Source organism: Carassius gibelio, chromosome A11, assembly GCF_023724105.1.
Source record: "Carassius gibelio isolate Cgi1373 ecotype wild population from Czech Republic chromosome A11, carGib1.2-hapl.c, whole genome shotgun sequence".
Taxonomy (NCBI): Eukaryota; Metazoa; Chordata; class Actinopteri; order Cypriniformes; family Cyprinidae; genus Carassius; species Carassius gibelio.
The window spans coordinates 23,100,412-23,119,778 of NC_068381.1; the positions used below are offsets into that span (position 1 = coordinate 23,100,412).

A 19,367-nucleotide genomic window follows, 5' to 3' on the forward strand; every position below is an offset into this window, starting at 1 on the left:
ATACTATATGCAAACTTCATATCAAACCATTGTACAACAGCATTTTTGAGATATGGGACATTATTACACTTTAAAGGGTTATAAAGATCATATTTCTAATAAATAGAAAAAAACAATGGTCAGTTCTTATCAGGGACGTCCCATACTATACACAAAAAATCATTTTGCTAAAGCATTTTTGAGATATGGGTCCATATGGCGATTAAGAGGGCTATAAAGACCCCTATAGCGGAGTACAAAACTTTTTATCCACAGGAAGAAGGAGGCGGAAACCGGCCATCAATCAAATAAGGCTTTTAATAACAAAATAAACACAAAACACTGCGACAGCCCTTCACGGACGACTGTCGCTTACAAACAAAAACCAAACACAAACTAAAATCATGGCCTGGCCTGGCCCTCTCTCGTTGTTCACTGTCGTCGCACCCTCTTTTGTATCCTTCCATCTCCACCGCGGGACGCGAGACCGGTGAGTGGAGCAGGCGTCGCTCATTTCCAGTCACTCCACTGGCCTCATTCCGTTCTCATGGCTCGCGGCCCCGCCCCACTCATCACAACCCTATTTCTAATAAGTAGAAAAAAAACAAAGGTCAGTTCATATAAGGGACATCCCAAACTATATGCAAACCTCATATCAAACCATTTTACTGCAGCATTTTTGAGATATGCGTCCATATCGCGATTTAGAGGGCTATAAAGTCAACATTTCTAATAAGTAGAAAAAAACAAAGGTCAGTTCTTATCAGGGACATCACATACTATTTGCACCCTTCATATGAAACCATTTTACTGCAGCATTTTTGAGATATGGGACAATACAATGATTTAGAGGGCGATAAAGACACCATTTCTAATAAGTAGAAAAAAACAATAGTCAGTTCTTATCAGGGACATCCCATACTATATGCACACTTCATATGAAACCATTTTACTGCAGCATTTTTAATATATGGGACAATACAATGATTTAAAGGGCTATAAAGACACCATTTCTAATAAGTAGAAAAAAACAATAGTCTGTTCCTATAAGGGATTTCCCATACTATATGCACACCTCATATCAAAACCTTTTACTGCAGCATTTTTGACATATGGGTCCAAATGGTGATTTCGATGGCTATAAAGACACCATTTATAATAAGTAGAAAAAAACAATGGTCAGTTCTTATAAAGCACATGCCATACTATATGCACACCTCATATCAAAGCATTTTACTGCAGCATGTTTGAGATATGGGTCCATATGGCAATTTAGAGTGCTATAAAGACCCCATTTCTAATAAGTAGAAAAAAATAATAGTCAGTTCTCATCAGTGACGTCCCATACTATGAGCACATCTCATATCAAACCATTTTACTGCAGCTTTTTCCAGAAATGGGAAATTATTACACTTTAACGGGCTGTGAAGATCCCATTTCTAATAAGTAGAAAAAAACAATGGTCAGATCTTATAAAGGACATTCCATACTATATGCACAAATCATATCAAACCATTTTACTGCAGCATTTTTGAGATATGGGTCCATGTGGCAATTTAGAGGGCTATAAAGACAACATTTCTAATAAGTAGAAAAAAACAATAGTCAGTTCTTATCAGGGACCTCCCATACTATATGCACCCTTCATATGAAACCATTTTACTGCAGCATTTTTAAGATACGAGACATTTTTACACTTTAAAGGGCTGTAAAGATCCCATTTCTAATAAGTAGAAAAAAACAAAAGTCAGTTCTTATCAGGGACATCCCATACTATATGCACACCTCATATCAAACCATTTTACTGCAGAATTTTCGAGATATGGGACATTATTATATTTTAAAGGGCTATAAAGATCCCATTTCTAATAAGTAGATAAAAACAATGGTATGTTCCTATAAGGGATGTCCCATACTATATGCACACCTCATATCAAACCATTTTACTGCAGCATTTTCGAGATATGGGACATTATTACACTTTAAATGGCTGTAAAGATCCCATTTCTAATAAGTAGAAGAAAACAATGGTCTGTTCCTAAAAGGGACGTCCCATACTATTTGCACACCTCATATCAAACCATTTTACTGCAGCATTTTTAAGATTCGAGACATTATTACATTTTAAAGGGCTGTAAAGATCCCATTTCTAATAAGTAGAAAAAAACAAGAGTCAGTTCTTATCAGGGACCTCCCACACTATATGCACACCTCATATCAAACCATTTTACTGCAGCATTTTCAAGATATGGGACATTATTACACTTTAAAGGGCTATAAAGATCCCATTTGTAATAAGTAGAAAAATAGAATAGTCAGTTCTTATCAGGGACGTCCCATATTATATGCACACATCATATCAAACCATTTTACTGCAGCATTTTTGAGATATTGGTCCAAATGGTGATTTGGAGGGCTATAAAGACATAATTTCTAATAAGTAGAAAAAAACAATGGTCAGTTCTTATCAGGGACGTCCCATACTATATGCACACCTCATATCAAACCATTTTACTGCAGGACTTTTGAGATATGGGACATTATTACACTTTAACGGGCTTTAAAGATCCCATTTCTAATAAGTAGAAAAAAACAATGGTCAGTTCTCATAAGGGATATGCCATACTATATGCACACCTCATATCAAACCATTTTACTGCAGCATTTTTGAGATATGGGTCTAAATGGTGATTTGGAGGGCTATAAAGACATAATTTCTAATAAGTAGAAAAAAACAATGGTCAGTTCTTATAAAGGACATGCCATACTATATGCACACCTCATATCAAACCATTTTACTGCAGCATTTTCGAGATATGGGACATTATTACACTTTAAATGGCTGTAAAGATCCCATTTCTAATAAGTAGAAAAAAACAATGGTCTGTTCCTATAAGGGACGTCCCATACTATATGCACACCTCATATCAAACCCTTTTACTGCAGCATTTTTGAGATATGGGACATTATTACACTTTAAAGGGCTATAAAGATCCCATTTCTAATAAGTAGAAAAAAACAACAGTCAGTTCTTATCAGGGACGTCCCATATTATATGCACACATCATATCAAACCATTTTACTGCAGCATTTTTGAGATATCGGACATTATTACACTTTAAATGGCTGTAAAGATCCCATTTCTAATAAGTAGAAAAAAACAATGGTCTGTTCCTATAAGGGACGTCCCATACTATTTGCACACCTCATATCAAACCATTTTACTGCAGCATTTTTAAGATACGGGACATTATTACACTTTAAAGGGCTGTAAAGATCCCATTTCTAATAAGTAGAAAAAAACAAAAGTCAGTTCTTTTCAGGGACCTCCCACACTATATGCACACCTCATATCAAACCATTTTACTGCAGCATTTTCAAGATATGGGACATTATTACACTTTAAAGGGCTATAAAGATCCCATTTCTAATAAGTAGAAAAAAACAATGGTCAGTTCTTATAAAGGACATGCCATACTATATGCACACCTCATATCAAACCATTTTACTGCAGCATTTTTGAGATATGGGTCCAAATGGTGATTTGGAGGGCTATAAAGGCATCATTTCTAACAAGTAGAAAAAAACAAAAGTCAGTTCTTATCAGGGACATCCCATACTATATGCACACCTGATATCAAACCATTTTACTGCAGCATTTTCAAGATATGGGACATTATTACACTTTAAAGGGCTATAAAGATCCCATTTCTAGTAAGTAGAAAAAAACAAAAGTCAGTTCTTTTCAGGGACCTCCCACACTATATGCACACCTCATATCAAACCATTTCACTGCAGCATTTTTGAGATATGGGACATTATTACACTTTAAAGGGCTATAAAGATCCCATTTCTAATAAGTAGAAAAAAACAACAGTCAGTTCTTATCAGGGACGTCCCATATTATATGTACACATCATATCAAACCATTTTACTGCAGCATTTTTGAGATATGGGTCCAAATGGTGATTTGGAGGGCTATAAAGACATAATTTCTAATAAGTAGAAAAAAACAATGGTCAGTTCTTATAAAGGACATGCCATACTATATGCCTACCTCATATCAAACCATTTTACTGCAGCATTTTCGAGATATCGGACATTATTACACTTTAAATGGCTGTAAAGATCCCATTTCTAATAAGTAGAAAAAAACAATGGTCTGTTCCTATAAGGGACGTCCCATACTATTTGCACACCTCATATCAAACCATTTTACTGCAGCATTTTTAAGATACGGGACATTATTACACTTTAAAGGGCTGTAAAGATCCCATTTCTAATAAGTAGAAAAAAACAAAAGTCAGTTCTTTTCAGGGACCTCCCACACTATATGCACACCTCATATCAAACCATTTTACTGCAGCATTTTCAAGATATGGGACATTATTACACTTTAAAGGGCTATAAAGATCCCATTTCTAATAAGTAGAAAAAAACAATGGTCAGTTCTTATAAAGGACATGCCATACTATATGCACACCTCATATCAATCCCTTTTACTGCAGCATTTTTGAGATATGGGACATTATTACACTTTAAAGGGCTATAAAGATCCCATTTCTAATAAGTAGAAAAAAACAAAAGTCAGTTCTTATCAGGGACCTCCCACACTATATGCACACCTCATATCAAACCATTTTACTGCAGCATTTTCGAGATATGGGACATTATTACACTTTAAATGGCTGTAAAGATCCCATTTCTAATAAGTAGAAAAAAACAATGCTCTGTTCCTATAAGGGACGTCCCATACTATTTGCACACCTCATATCAAACCATTTTACTGCAGCATTTTTGAGATATGGGTCCAAATGGTGATTTGGAGGGCTATAAAGACATCATTTCTAATAAGTAGAAAAAAACAATGGTCAGTTCTTATAAAGGACATGCCGTACTATATGCACACCTCATATCAAACCATTTTACTGCAGCATTTTTGAGATATGGGTCCAAATGGTGATTTGGAGGGCTATAAAGACATCATTTCTAATAAGTAGAAAAAAACAAAAGTCAGTTCTTATCAGGGACCTCCCACACTATATGCACACCTCATATCAAACCATTTTACTGCAGCATTTTCAAGATATGGGACATTATTACACTTTAAAGGGCTATAAAGATCCCATTTCTAATAAGTAGAAAAAAACAATGGTCAGTTCTTATAAAGGACATGCCATACTATATGCACACCTCATATCAAACCCTTTTACTGCAGCATTTTTGAGATATGGGACATTATTACACTTTAAAGGGCTATAAAGATCCAATTTCTAATAAGTAGAAAAAAGAATAGTCAGTTCTTATCAGGGACGTCCCATACTATATGCACACCTCATATCAAACCATTTTACTGCAGCATTTTTGAGATATGGGTCCATATGGTAATTTAGAGGACTATAAAGACCACATTTCTAATAAGTTGAAAAACAAATGTCAGCTCCTTTAAGGGATGTCCCATACTATATGCACACCTCATATCAAACCATTTTACAGCAGCATTTTCAGATATGGGACTATATGGTGATTCTTTGGGCTATAAATATCCCATGTCGCTCTCACATTATCTTAAGTGTTCTTAATACCTGTGTATATACAATGTAACTACATGTGTACGTAATATATAACACAGTGTAAGTATACATTGGTATATAGTATCCATGGCTATAATATTTTTGTAACAACCCTCAGAATGGTTTGTGCAAGTACAAATGTATAACAGGACATGTAAATCTACATTTTGTAACAACAATATGTATAAGAGTAATTTGAACCATTTGATCCAGGTGGTGGAGATGGGTGGGTTTAGGGTTCTGTAAAGTGGGAGGAGTTGGTGCACCACTTTAATACCCGTGTACTTACATGGTAACTCCTCAGGAACTGTCGACTTCATTAAAGTGCAACATTGTGGACACCAACCACATTTTATATGTAAAGCCTAATTTACTTGCCACTGCAGTGTAACATAGGGGTAATTACATAATAAATTGAATATTGCTATTAGTCCTGTTACACATTTGTACTTTCTTACCAATAAATTTTATCACCAATGTCCTGTTGCACATTTGTACTTACACATACCATTCAATGGGTTATTACAAATATGTAGTTACACAAACATTAGAGCTATAGATACTATGTACCAATGTGTACTTACACTGTGGTTACATACTACATACACATCTAATTACTAAGTACACAGGTATTAGGGACACAATATAAAGTGGAACCCCCATTTCTAATAAGTTGAAAAAAAAAACAATATTTAGTTTGTATATTGGAGGTGCCATACTATATTCACACCTTATATAAAAAAGTTTTACTGCATTTCTAGCATTTTGCAAAGATGTTTTTCTGTTTTTCTGAAATGTATTCTGTTTCAGAGGCCTAGAAAGACCCCATTTCTAATAAGTAGAAGAATACAATGATCAGTTAGTACATGGGACATCCCACAAGCACACCTTATATAAAACTATTTTACTGAAGTATTTGGTGTATAAAGATATTTTACGATAGCAATTTGGGGTTAAAAATCAAGAAAATCCTCAGAAACTCCAGTTTTAAGAACTATTTCAAATAAGTTTAAAAAAAGGCCATTCCTTCTAAAGTTCCTCCTACATTTTAAGCACACCTAATGTGAAGTCTGTGTACTGTGGCAGTTTGTAGAAGCATGCATTCATATAGAACAAAACACTCAAATACATTTTAATATATCCTAATTTTTTGCAACCTATAGAAATGTTTTTTTTCAAATACTTAAAAGAAATAATGGCCTTTTCTTACAAAGTAGCTCATATTCTATCAGCACAGATAATCTGAAGTCTGTGTACTTTGGCAGTTTGTTGCATACATCCAAATTTAAAAATATTATATATATATATATATATATATATATATATATATATATATATATATATATATATATATATATATATATATATATATATATATTTCAGACTTCAGACTATCTGTGCTGATAGAATATGAGCTACTTTATATATATATTATAGACTGGATATTTTTTCCCCAGTTTTGAGGTTTATATAAACATCAGGTTAAATACATACAGTAGATAAAAATAATGGCCTTTGCATGCAAGGCACTCCCTATTCTTTCAGCAAATATGAAGTCACACACACTTGTCTGTCACACTATACTTCACACACTTTCTTAACACCAAATATGGAGTCTTTGCTCTGTGAAAGTTTAGAGTAGCTTGCATTCAATGGATGAATGGATCATAGCGTATCCCCAGTCTTGTTTCTGGAAATCTCACTTAAAGTTCAGTTACAACCCTAATCTAATTAAGAGTCAGGAACAATTCATAGTTACAGAAAGGTTTGCTGGAGCAGGATTGACACTGAACTCTGCACGAAGGTAGTATTATTATGTGCCTTTTAAAAATAGTAAGTGTTCCTACTTATGTAGTTAAATAGCATTTTGTTGAATTAGAATACATGTAAGTCCAAACTGCCAAAGTACCCAGATTTTATTTTAGCTGTGCTAATAACGTAGGAGGTGCCTTGCATGAAATGGGCATCGTTTTCCTCTACTTTTATAAGCTGACATTTCTACATGTCTCAAAGTTATGCAAAGTCTCAGAACTGACTCTGAATGCATGCAGTTCCAGATTGGTAAACTGAAATGTTTTTTATAAGGGCTGCACAAATTTGGTGATGTCCCTTATGACAATTGTTTATTATTAGGGGCCAAGCCCAGAGGGCTGTAGCCCCTATTGTATCTGTATGTTTTATTATTATTATTATTATTATTTTCGTCCAATGGGAGTCTATGGCAGCCCTATGAAGGGAACATGGGAAAATGATGAAATTTGGCACACTTGTAGAGATGACCATTATTAGTGATCTGACCAACTTTGGGGTCTCTAGGACCAACTCTACAGCGCCACCACCAGTTCAAAAATTCAACATTCAAACGTTAATAACTCTTGAACCACTAATTCTATGAAAATTAAACTTAGTACATCTATTTTGTCTCTTCATGGAGATTCCATTCCATATCTTACATTAAGACTCCGCCCATTACAGTAGTGGCCATTTTGAAAAGTACAGTATTCAGTCTAAACACTACTCCTCCTTCAAAATTGGTCCAATTCTTCTGAAATTTGGCACAGATAATCTTTGGACTGAGCCGCACAGAATAGACTGAACAGAATTTTTTGAACACTAGTGAAAAAAAAAGTTATGATGCTGTGAACTTACAGAGGTTGACCTCAAATCGGTAGAGATGCTGTATCTCGGCCAAACTTTGATCAATCGATACCAATCTTGGTACACTTCATCTACACCATGATCTGGGGGTCCATGCTAAATTTGGGAACAGCGCCACCTATGGGTGTTGAGATACCAAAAATGCACTTTTTAGCTTATAACTTCTGAACAATTCATCAGAAAATTATGATCTTGATGTCTATGGTTTCTGTAGATCATTTCGAATCTGTGGATGTCAATTTTGTCAAGACCACCTGGACCACCCGTCCGCCATTTTGAAATTTGTCAAAAATTGCTCTAACTTTTGAACTACTGTACAAATCTTCACAAAAATCGATAGGCATCATCAACACCATGTGCCGGAAGTACCCCGGAAGTTGGAAGACAGCGCCACCTAGTGTTCAAGAGATATAACGATTCTTGCAAAACCCCTTATAACTACTGTAAATGTTGATCGATTTTTGTTATTTTTATGTCATTTTATTCCTTTGGTTATGCCGATTCTGAGGATGTCTCAATTGTCATTTTCCAACATGGCGTCTGTCCGCCATATTGAATGGAATGAAATACAGTTTTTTCGCTACTCCTCCCTGAAATCTTGTTCAATTTTGTTAAAAATTTTATCAGATGAACTTCAGACCGGGCCTGACAGAAATGACTCAACAGATTTTTGATATTCACTCCCGTTCCAGAGATGTACAGCTCCGAAGTTGACCGTGCCTGTGCTTGTTGATTTATGCTAATTAGCTTAGCATGCTAATTAGCTAAAATGCTAACACTTTTCTATTCACTCTAATGGGTCTCTTGAGCAATCTGGTTAACTTTGACAATGTTAGCATTTTTTAGCGTAGCATGCTAATCTGGCTAAAATGCTATTTCGGGCTTGTGAGAGATCATTCTCACACCTTGACCTCTCTTCTGTGCCGTGTAAATTGTGTGTCAACTAATGTGGCGCACTTAGCTAAGGCGTTGGTTCTGAACCTGTGAGGTTGTGGGTTCGAAACCTGTATGGGAAAAGTTTAAAATTGGGTATAAAGTTGTCATTTCAATTCCTTTATTACATGGTTAAGAGCTGTACTAAAGTTTCTTAAAATGGGATCAAAAAGAAGTGTGTTTTTGTAACTTCATTCTGCGTTCGTTCTCATTAGACCTTCTGATTTCACCTTATCTGTAATTCTGAATCTATCTGTTCTGTAAAAAGTGCTGAAAAAGTTGCTTGAAAAACCCTTAAAAGCCAAAGAGCAATAAGGGCTTGGCCCCAGAAAGGCTGCTTGCAGCTTTATTATTATTATTATTATTGGAATAGATAAATGTAATGTTTTATAACTCTATATGTGAAATACTTGCTAGCTCTTAAAAAAACCATACAGTAAAATGTTTTCCATGGATTTACTCATAGATTTTAGAAAACATTACATTTCTCTATGAGCCTCTGAAGTGAATATACCCTTTATCTTTATAGCCCCCTAAAGCACAATATAGGTCCATATCTCATTAATGTTGCAGTAGACTGGGTTTTATATCAAACCATTATGTGTGCATATAGTATGGGATGTCCCTTATGAGAACTGACCATTGTTTTTTTCTACTTATTAGAAATGGGATCTTTAAAGCCCGTTAAAGTGTAATAATGTCCCATATCTCAAAAGTCCTGCAGTAAAATGGTTTGATATGAGGTGTGCATATAGTATGGGACGTCCCTGATAAGAACTGACCATTGTTTTTTTCTACTTATTAGAAATTACGTCTTTATAGCCCTCCAAATCACCATTTGGACCCATATTTCGAAAATGCTGCAGTAAAATGGTTTGATTTGAGGTGTGCATATAGTATGGGAGGTCCCTGATAAGAATTGACTATTCTTTTTTTCTACTTATTACAAATGGGATCTTTATAGCCCTTTAAAGTGTAATAATGTCCCATATCTTGAAAATGCTGCAGTAAAATGGTTTGATATGAGGTGTGCATATAGTATGGGACATCCCTGATAAGAACTGACTGTTGTTTTTTTTCTACTTATTAGAAATGGGATCTTTACAGCCATTTAAAGTGTAATAATGTCCCGTATCTTGAAAATGCTGCAGTAAAATGGTTTGATATGAGGTTTGCATATAGTATGGGATGTCCCTGATAAGAACTGACTATTGTTTTTTTCTACTTATTAGAAATGGTGTCTTTATAGCCCTCTAAATCATTGTATTGTCCCATATCTCGAAAATGCTGCAGTAAAATGGTTTGATAAGAGGTGTGCATATAGTATGGGATGTCCATGATAAGAACTGACTTTTGTTTTTTTCTACTTATTAGAAATTGGATCTTTACAGCCCTTTATAGTGTAATAATGTCCCGTATCTTAAAAATGCTGCAGTAAAATGGTTTGATATGAGGTGTGCAAATAGTATGGGACGTCCCTTATAGGAACAGACCATTGTTTTTTTCTACTTATTAGAAATGGGATCTTTACAGCCATTTAAAGTGTAATAATGTCCCATATCTCGAAAATGCTGCAGTAAAATGGTTTGATATGAGGTAGGCATATAGTATGGCATGTCCTTTATAAGAACTGACCATTGTTTTTTTCTACTTATTAGAAATTATGTCTTTATAGCCCTCCAAATCACCATTTGGACCCATATCTCAAAAATGCTGCAGTAAAATGGTTTGATATGATGTGTGCATATAATATGGGACGTCCCTGATAAGAACTGACTGTTGTTTTTTTCTACTTATTAGAAATGGGATCTTTATAGCCCTTTAAAGTGTAATAATGTCCCATATCTCAAAAATGCTGCAGTAAAAGGGTTTGATATGAGGTGTGCATATAGTATGGGATGTCCCTTATAGGAACAGACCATTGTTTTTTTCTACTTATTAGAAATGGGATCTTTACAGCCATTTAAAGTGTAATAATGTCCCATATCTCGAAAATGCTGCAGTAAAATGGTTTGATATGAGGTGTGCATATAGTATGGCATGTCCTTTATAAGAACTGACCATTGTTTTTTTCTACTTATTAGAAATTATGTCTTTATAGCCCTCCAAATCACCATTTGGACCCATATCTCAAAAATGCTGCAGTAAAATGGTTTGATATGAGGTGTGCATATAGTATGGCATATCCCTTATGAGAACTGACCATTGTTTTTTTCTACTTATTAGAAATGGGATCTTTAAAGCCCGTTAAAGTGTAATAATGTCCCATATCTCAAAAGTCCTGCAGTAAAATGGTTTGATATGAGGTGTGCATATAGTATGGGACGTCCCTGATAAGAACTGACCATTGTTTTTTTCTACTTATTAGAAATTATGTCTTTATAGCCCTCCAAATCACCATTTGGACCAATATCTCAAAAATGCTGCAGTAAAATGGTTTGATATGATGTGTGCATATAATATGGGACGTCCCTGATAAGAACTGACTATTGTTTTTTTCTACTTATTAGAAATGGTGTCTTTATAGCCCTCTAAATCATTGTATTGTCCCATATCTCGAAAATGCTGCAGTAAAATGGTTTGATAAGAGGTGTGCATATAGTATGGGATGTCCATGATAAGAACTGACTTTTGTTTTTTTCTACTTATTAGAAATTGGATCTTTACAGCCCTTTATAGTGTAATAATGTCCCGTATCTTAAAAATGCTGCAGTAAAATGGTTTGATATGAGGTGTGCAAATAGTATGGGACGTCCCTTATAGGAACATACCATTGTTTTTTTCTACTTATTAGAAATGGGATCTTTACAGCCATTTAAAGTGTAATAATGTCCCATATCTCGAAAATGCTGCAGTAAAATGGTTTGATATGAGGTGTGCATATAGTATGGCATGTCCTTTATAAGAACTGACCATTGTTTTTTTCTACTTATTAGAAATTATGTCTTTATAGCCCTCCAAATCACCATTTGGACCCATATCTCAAAAATGCTGCAGTAAAATGGTTTGATATGAGGTGTGCATATAGTATGGCATGTCCTTTATAAGAACTGACCATTGTTTTTTTCTACTTATTAGAAATTATGTCTTTATAGCCCTCCAAATCACCATTTGGACCCATATCTCAAAAATGCTGCAGTAAAATGGTTTGATATGAGGTGTGCATATAGTATGGCATATCCTTTATAAGAACTGACCATTGTTTTTTTCTACTTATTAGAAATGGGGTCTTTATAGCCCTTTAAAGTGTAATAATGTCCCATATCTCAAAAATGCTGCAGTGAAATGGTTTGATATGAGGTGTGCATATAGTGTGGGAGGTCCCTGAAAAGAACTGACTTTTGTTTTTTTCTACTTACTAGAAATGGGATCTTTATAGCCCTTTAAAGTGTAATAATGTCCCATATCTTGAAAATGCTGCAGTAAAATGGTTTGATATCAGGTGTGCATATAGTATGGGATGTCCCTCATAAGAACTGATATTTGTTTTTTTCTACTTATTAGAAATGGGATCTTTATAGCCCTTTAAATTCTAATAATGTCCCATATCTCGAAAATTCTGCAGTAAAATGGTTTGATATGAGGTGTGCATATAGTATGGGATGTCCCTGATAAGAACTGACTTTTGTTTTTTTCTACTTACTAGAAATGGGATCTTTATAGACCTTTAAAGTGTAATAATGTCCCATATCTTGAAAATGCTGCAGTAAAATGGTTTGATATGAGGTGTGCATATAATATGGGACGTCCCTGATAAGAACTGACTATTCTATTTTTCTACTTATTAGAAATGGGATCTTTATAGCCCTTTAAAGTGTAATAATGTCCCATATCTCAAAAATGCTGCAGTAAAAGGGTTTGATATGAGGTGTGCATATAGTATGGGATGTCCTTTATAAGAACTGACCATTGTTTTTTTCTACTTATTAGAAATGATGTCTTTATAGCCCTCCAAATCACCATTTGGACCCATATCTCAAAAATGCTGCAGCAAAATGGTTTGATATGAGGTGTGCAAATAGTATGGGACGTCCCTTATAGGAACAGACCATTGTTTTTTTCTACTTATTAGAAATGGGATCTTTACAGCCATTTAAAGTGTAATAATGTCCCATATCTCAAAAATGCTGCTGTAAAATGGTTTGATATGAGGTGTGCATATAGTATGGCATGTCCTTTATAAGAACTGACCATTGTTTTTTTCTACTTATTAGAAATTATGTCTTTATAGCCCTCCAAATCACCATTTGGACCAATATCTCAAAAATGCTGCAGTAAAATGGTTTGATATGATGTGTGCATATAATATGGGACGTCCCTGATAAGAACTGACTATTCTATTTTTCTACTTATTACAAATGGGATCTTTATAGCCCTTTAAAGTGTAATAATGTCCCATATCTTGAAAATGCTGCAGTAAAATGGTTTGATATGAGGTGTGCATATAGTGTGGGAGGTCCCTGATAAGAACTGACTCTTGTTTTTTTCTACTTATTAGAAATGGGATCTTTACAGCCCTTTAAAATGTAATAATGTCTCGAATCTTAAAAATGCTGCAGTAAAATGGTTTGATATGAGGTGTGCAAATAGTATGGGACGTCCCTTTTAGGAACAGACCATTGTTTTCTTCTACTTATTAGAAATGGGATCTTTACAGCCATTTAAAGTGTAATAATGTCCCATATCTCGAAAATGCTGCAGTAAAATGGTTTGATATGAGGTGTGCATATAGTATGGGACATCCCTTATAGGAACATACCATTGTTTTTATCTACTTATTAGAAATGGGATCTTTATAGCCCTTTAAAATATAATAATGTCCCATATCTCGAAAATTCTGCAGTAAAATGGTTTGATATGAGGTGTGCATATAGTATGGGATGTCCCTGATAAGAACTGACTTTTGTTTTTTTCTACTTATTAGAAATGGGATCTTTACAGCCCTTTAAAGTGTAAAAATGTCTCGTATCTTAAAAATGCTGCAGTAAAATGGTTTCATATGAAGGGTGCATATAGTATGGGAGGTCCCTGATAAGAACTGACTATTGTTTTTTTCTACTTATTAGAAATGTTGTCTTTATAGCCCTCTAAATTGCCACATGGACCCATATCTCAAAAATGCTGCAGTAAAATGGTTTGATATGATTTGTGCATATAGTATGGAATGTCCTTTATAAGATCTGACCATTGTTTTTTTCTACTTATTAGAAATGGGATCTTCACAGCCCGTTAAAGTGTAATAATTTCCCATTTCTGGAAAAAGCTGCAGTAAAATGGTTTGATATGAGATGTGCTCATAGTATGGGACGTCACTGATGAGAACTGACTATTATTTTTTTCTACTTATTAGAAATGGGGTCTTTATAGCACTCTAAATTGCCATATGGACCCATATCTCAAACATGCTGCAGTAAAATGCTTTGATATGAGGTGTGCATATAGTATGGCATGTGCTTTATAAGAACTGACCATTGTTTTTTTCTACTTATTATAAATGGTGTCTTTATAGCCATCGAAATCACCATTTGGACCCATATGTCAAAAATGCTGCAGTAAAAGGTTTTGATATGAGGTGTGCATATAGTATGGGAAATCCCTTATAGGAACAGACTATTGTTTTTTTCTACTTATTAGAAATGGTGTCTTTATAGCCCTTTAAATCATTGTATTGTCCCATATATTAAAAATGCTGCAGTAAAATGGTTTCATATGAAGTGTGCATATAGTATGGGATGTCCCTGATAAGAACTGACTATTGTTTTTTTCTACTTATTAGAAATGGTGTCTTTATCGCCCTCTAAATCATTGTATTGTCCCATATCTCAAAAATGCTGCAGTAAAATGGTTTCATATGAAGGGTGCAAATAGTATGTGATGTCCCTGATAAGAACTGACCTTTGTTTTTTTCTACTTATTAGAAATGTTGACTTTATAGCCCTCTAAATCGCGATATGGACGCATATCTCAAAAATGCTGCAGTAAAATGGTTTGATATGAGGTTTGCATATAGTTTGGGATGTCCCTTATATGAACTGACCTTTGTTTTTTTTCTACTTATTAGAAATAGGGTTGTGATGAGTGGGGCGGGGCCGCGAGCCATGAGAACGGAATGAGGCCAGTGGAGTGACTGGAAATGAGCGACGCCTGCTCCACTCACCGGTCTCGCGTCCCGCGGTGGAGATGGAAGGATACAAAAGAGGGTGCGACGACAGTGAACAACGAGAGAGGGCCAGGCCAGGCCATGATTTTAGTTTGTGTTTGGTTTTTGTTTGTAAGCGACAGTCGTCCGTGAAGGGCTGTCGCAGTGTTTTGTGTTTATTTTGTTATTAAAAGCCTTATTTGATTGATGGCCGGTTTCCGCCTCCTTCTTCCTGTGGATAAAAAGTTTTGTACTCCGCTATAGGGGTCTTTATAGCCCTCTTAATCGCCATATGGACCCATATCTCAAAAATGCTTTAGCAAAATGATTTTTTGTGTATATAGTATGGGACGTCCCTGATAAGAACTGACCATTGTTTTTTTCTATTTATTAGAAATATGATCTTTATAACCCTTTAAAGTGTAATAATGTCCCATATCTCAAAAATGCTGTTGTACAATGGTTTGATATGAAGTTTGCATATAGTATGCGAAGTCCCTTATAAGAACTGACCATTGTTTTTTTCTACTTGTTAGAAATGGGATCTTAAAAGACTTGTAAAGTGTAATATTATCCTATATCTCTAAAAGGCTCCAGTAAAATGGTTTTATGTGAGGTATGGATATAGTATGGGATGTCTTCTTTAAGAACTGACCTTTAATTGCTTCTTTCTCATCATAAAAAAGTGTCTTCTAAATCAATGAATGTCCCATATCTCGTTTTCTACTAATAATTGTAATGCTTTGAAAGGCTGAAAATTATAGTAATACAGAGCAGTCAAGGAAAACAATAAGTTACACGAATATTAGAGCAGATGGGCGAAAAAGGTCGTCATAGATCAAATCTGAACGTATAGATGAAAAGCGCTCTGAAAGCGCGTTCCCTCTCTGTTGTTCCTGCTATTGCCGTAATTATAGTAATACACGCGCATATAAATTTCACTCGCGGCTGGCTTGACGGTGTTTTTCTGAAGTGCGGCTGGCTTGACCGCAGTAAAAAGCAAGAGAAGGATTGCTTTTGGCGTTAAATGACAATCTTTTGTCAGAAGAGGAGTTTTTAATATTGTATGATGTAAATAAGTCTAAAAACATAACATTTATTTATCTAACCTCTCACGTTGTAGCGACTCCGGCAAATCAGCTGTTCTCCCGTAGTAGACCGTTAAATTAGAACGTCACAAAGTAGCAGTTAAATTCGCGCAGGCGCAATACAACGCCAGAATGGCGTTGCCGTTCCACCAGAGGCTGTTGCTTAAAGTCCCTATCACCTCTTCGAATGCCGACTTCCCGGGAGCTCATAAAAACTGAAAACCTTCGCTTCACGTCTCAATAAGTCAGGCTCTGATTGGTTCTCTTCTCTCATGCAGTCTGTTCTGTTTTGCTGGTTCTTTTGCTCATTCCTCGCATCTCTGCCGTCTGCTGATTTGATTTTCGTCACAGTCTATTTTCGTCTCGTCCTTTATTCGTTGACGATAATGTCAATCAATTTAGTCATAGTTTTAGTCTCCATCAGTGCCTTCTATTTTAGTTTTCGTTTCGTTTTCGTCGGCAAAAATATATTCGTGACGAAAATAATGACGAAAATATTTAGTCAACGAAATTAACACTGGCAAGAAGACATGTCAATGCAGTTAAATGTGAACACTGCAGCAAACCACTCTAAAACTGAAGTGCAGAAGTTAAATGAAATACTGGAGACTGTGCAGAAATGGCAGAACATTCCTCAGCACATTAGCCAGCAAATTAAAAACCTGCATGACTGTATAACAAATGCCACCGTGACAGGAATGGAATTTACAGCTGTATCTACAGATTTGACAAGAAAGATAAGACCATTGTTTCCACACAGAGCAAAAAACATGAAACGAAAGTATAGAAAGAATTTCAAAAGACGACTAACTAAATTCAAAGAATAAATGTAGATATGGAAAAAAAAAACATGTAAAATACAAATGTAAAATTAACTTGCTACATGTAAATGTGCACATGAAAAATTAAGTGAAAGAGACTGCTGTTTTTTGCTTTTGTTTATTTTACTATATATTGTTTTAAAACAAATCTGAAAAATAATGCAATCTTTAATTGTAAATAAAGCTAAGTAAATAATGAACATTAACATTACCCTGCTGTCTGAATGCGTTCTCTAACAGTGATATGTTGTATATTTAAATCAAATAACTCAAATAAATCAAATAACTCAAAATAATTGAGATGACAATGTTTGAAACATTCATTTGTTATTGTGTTCACTGGCTCAGTGTACCTCTACTTAAACTGACTGATTAAAAATGAGATGACAACATCTACAACTTGTGGTCCAAATGTATGGGTCAGCAGACTAAAAGGTGATTCCTCTCCCAGTTTTTCCCTCAGCAAGCACTGGAGAGTACAGAGTGTATTCCTGTAAACATAAATGGACAGATTTGTAAGCAAGACTCAAGTAAAAAATAAAATCCAAATGCAGAAAGCAACTTACTTTGCAATGTCTGCCTCAGCAATGGGAACACTTTCAATCATGCTCAGGTTTACATATCTCCCTAGCATGGCTCCCAGCTCCTGGGCTAAATCTGTGGCCTCTCCTTCACTGAGAGCAGAGAAGATACTTGTTTTTGTCTTGGCTTTTATCGGCCGTTGTTCTCTGAGCTCCTGAGGGAGATCCTCTTTACGAACCTTTGGGTAAACCAATATGTTATGGTTTTTGTTCTGTAGAAGTATAGCACATTGCTATAAGGTTTAGAGTATATACAAACCCTAATTAGGCTTCTTAACATGTTGTTTGACATGTTTTCTGCCATGATTCTTCTCTTCAGTTCAGCTTGAGTGACCGTGTACTTTCTTTTGGAGCCTGGCACCGACAGCCTTCCCAGAACTGTATAGTTTCTTCCCTGAGCTGTTTTGTACTCTTCTCTTTCCTTAGGTATGTCTTCTTCCTCTCTACCTTCTAATTTTCTTTTCTTGGCTATGTTTTCCTCATGCTCTCTCTCATCAACCAGTTGCTCCTCTTCACTTTCTCTTTCTTCTGCTTTGTTTTCCTCTGCTTCTCTTTGTGCTGCATAAGCAAAACTTATAGTCAATAACCAGTATTACAGGATGAATGTAGCATAAGTTAAATACATATCATCTGCCATATCAAAACATCAGAAAGTTATGCTTGTGCCCCCTATGCTGTATTTTAAATAACTTCCTAAAATTTAAGACACAGTGGCACACGATGTTAGATATTTTAACTAAATTAATTTCATAAGGATTCTGTAATGTTCATAAACAAATTTAAAATACACCTTCTAAACTACTTTGCATTTTGTCCCTGATCTGTGCACGCCTTGAAAATGCATCGGCCAGTGTAAACCAGGACGTACAGTCAAGCTCATTGATTAGTTCTTTGGGAGGATCCTAGAGGAATGAATTGAAACATAAATCATTTGTTTACTTTTAGTGACATGTAGTGCCAAGATTTTACTTTTTACTTTCAGAACTTACCTTCAGAAAATACTCTGCATAGAGTAATACAAATATGCCGCACTCAGAGGTGTTTCCTTGCTGTTCAGGTACCCTCAATTTCAGGGCTGGCATAGAATCTGCAGAAAATATCCGGGGTGTTTTTCTTGTGTTTTTCCACATTTCTGTTAAGTAACTGAAAGAGAAAAAAAAAACTTATGAAATGTGTATCTCTATGACAGCCACATTGTATTGAACTTTTTGTTAAAGCATATCTTGAACCAACCTTCGAATGTTTTGAAACACATCCATGCTGTCACTCACTTGCTCAGACTGGGAGTCTAGCATTAAAATGCAAGGCCTAAATGTAGAACACAACTGATTAAACACAGACAAATTGGTAAAGGACTAAAAATAGCAGCATTATTTCATAGTACGGGTAACAGCACCAAATGTAATTACCCCAATGTAAAATACATATCTACCTCCTTCTTTGCACCAATTTCCGCCCCCTTTTGGTATGTTCCACTTCTTCGTTTCCAGGGAAGCACACAATCATGAGTCTCCAGTGGTTTCTGAAAAACATTAATAGACAATATAAGTAGGATAAGGTTTGACTGACCAGTCATATTTGAGCTGTGAAATAAG

At 35.3% G+C, this 19,367-nt stretch overlaps 1 protein-coding gene and 3 long non-coding RNA genes across 4 annotated transcripts in view; 1 reads left to right on the top strand and 3 right to left on the bottom strand.

Annotated features, from left to right (window-relative positions):
* Nucleotides 1–277: 277 nt before the first annotated feature.
* LOC128022729 (uncharacterized) lies at nucleotides 278–2,940 on the bottom strand. The gene is made up of 2 exons (XR_008185987.1): nucleotides 2,901–2,940; nucleotides 278–1,906 (listed from the first exon to the last, which is right to left on the bottom strand). It is a non-coding gene; the product is annotated as an uncharacterized LOC128022729 (long non-coding RNA).
* Nucleotides 2,941–7,220: 4,280 nt separating this feature from the next.
* LOC128022722 (uncharacterized) lies at nucleotides 7,221–15,492 on the top strand. Its single transcript, XR_008185978.1, has 2 exons — nucleotides 7,221–7,356; nucleotides 15,205–15,492. It is a non-coding gene; the product is annotated as an uncharacterized LOC128022722 (long non-coding RNA).
* A 1,403-nt stretch (nucleotides 15,493–16,895) lies between these two features.
* LOC128022853 (uncharacterized) lies at nucleotides 16,896–18,781 on the bottom strand. Its single transcript, XM_052610625.1, has 4 exons — nucleotides 18,775–18,781; nucleotides 18,032–18,330; nucleotides 17,758–17,951; nucleotides 16,896–17,682 (listed from the first exon to the last, which is right to left on the bottom strand). The coding sequence occupies exons 1-4, from the start codon at nucleotides 18,779–18,781 to the stop codon at nucleotides 17,547–17,549; spliced, it is 636 nt and encodes a 211-aa protein (XP_052466585.1). The 3' UTR covers nucleotides 16,896–17,546.
* A 16-nt stretch (nucleotides 18,782–18,797) lies between these two features.
* The window catches only part of LOC128022727 (uncharacterized), a 1,005-nt gene continuing 435 nt past the window's right edge, over nucleotides 18,798–19,367 (bottom strand). Inside the window, exons 3-5 of the long non-coding RNA XR_008185984.1 lie at nucleotides 19,205–19,294; nucleotides 19,006–19,080; nucleotides 18,798–18,915 (exon numbers count right to left, since the gene is read on the bottom strand). This is a non-coding gene — a long non-coding RNA (uncharacterized LOC128022727). The remainder of the gene's footprint in view (nucleotides 18,916–19,005; nucleotides 19,081–19,204; nucleotides 19,295–19,367) is intronic.

Coding starts and splice junctions, on each gene's coding strand:
- LOC128022853 (XM_052610625.1), bottom strand. Junction 17,952..18,031: donor TGTTAAGAAGCCTAATTAGG/GTTTGTATATAC, acceptor GTTTACCCAAAG/GTTCGTAAAGAGGATCTCCC. Junction 17,683..17,757: donor GCTGAGGCAGACATTGCAAA/GTAAGTTGCTTT, acceptor TTATGTTTACAG/GAATACACTCTGTACTCTCC.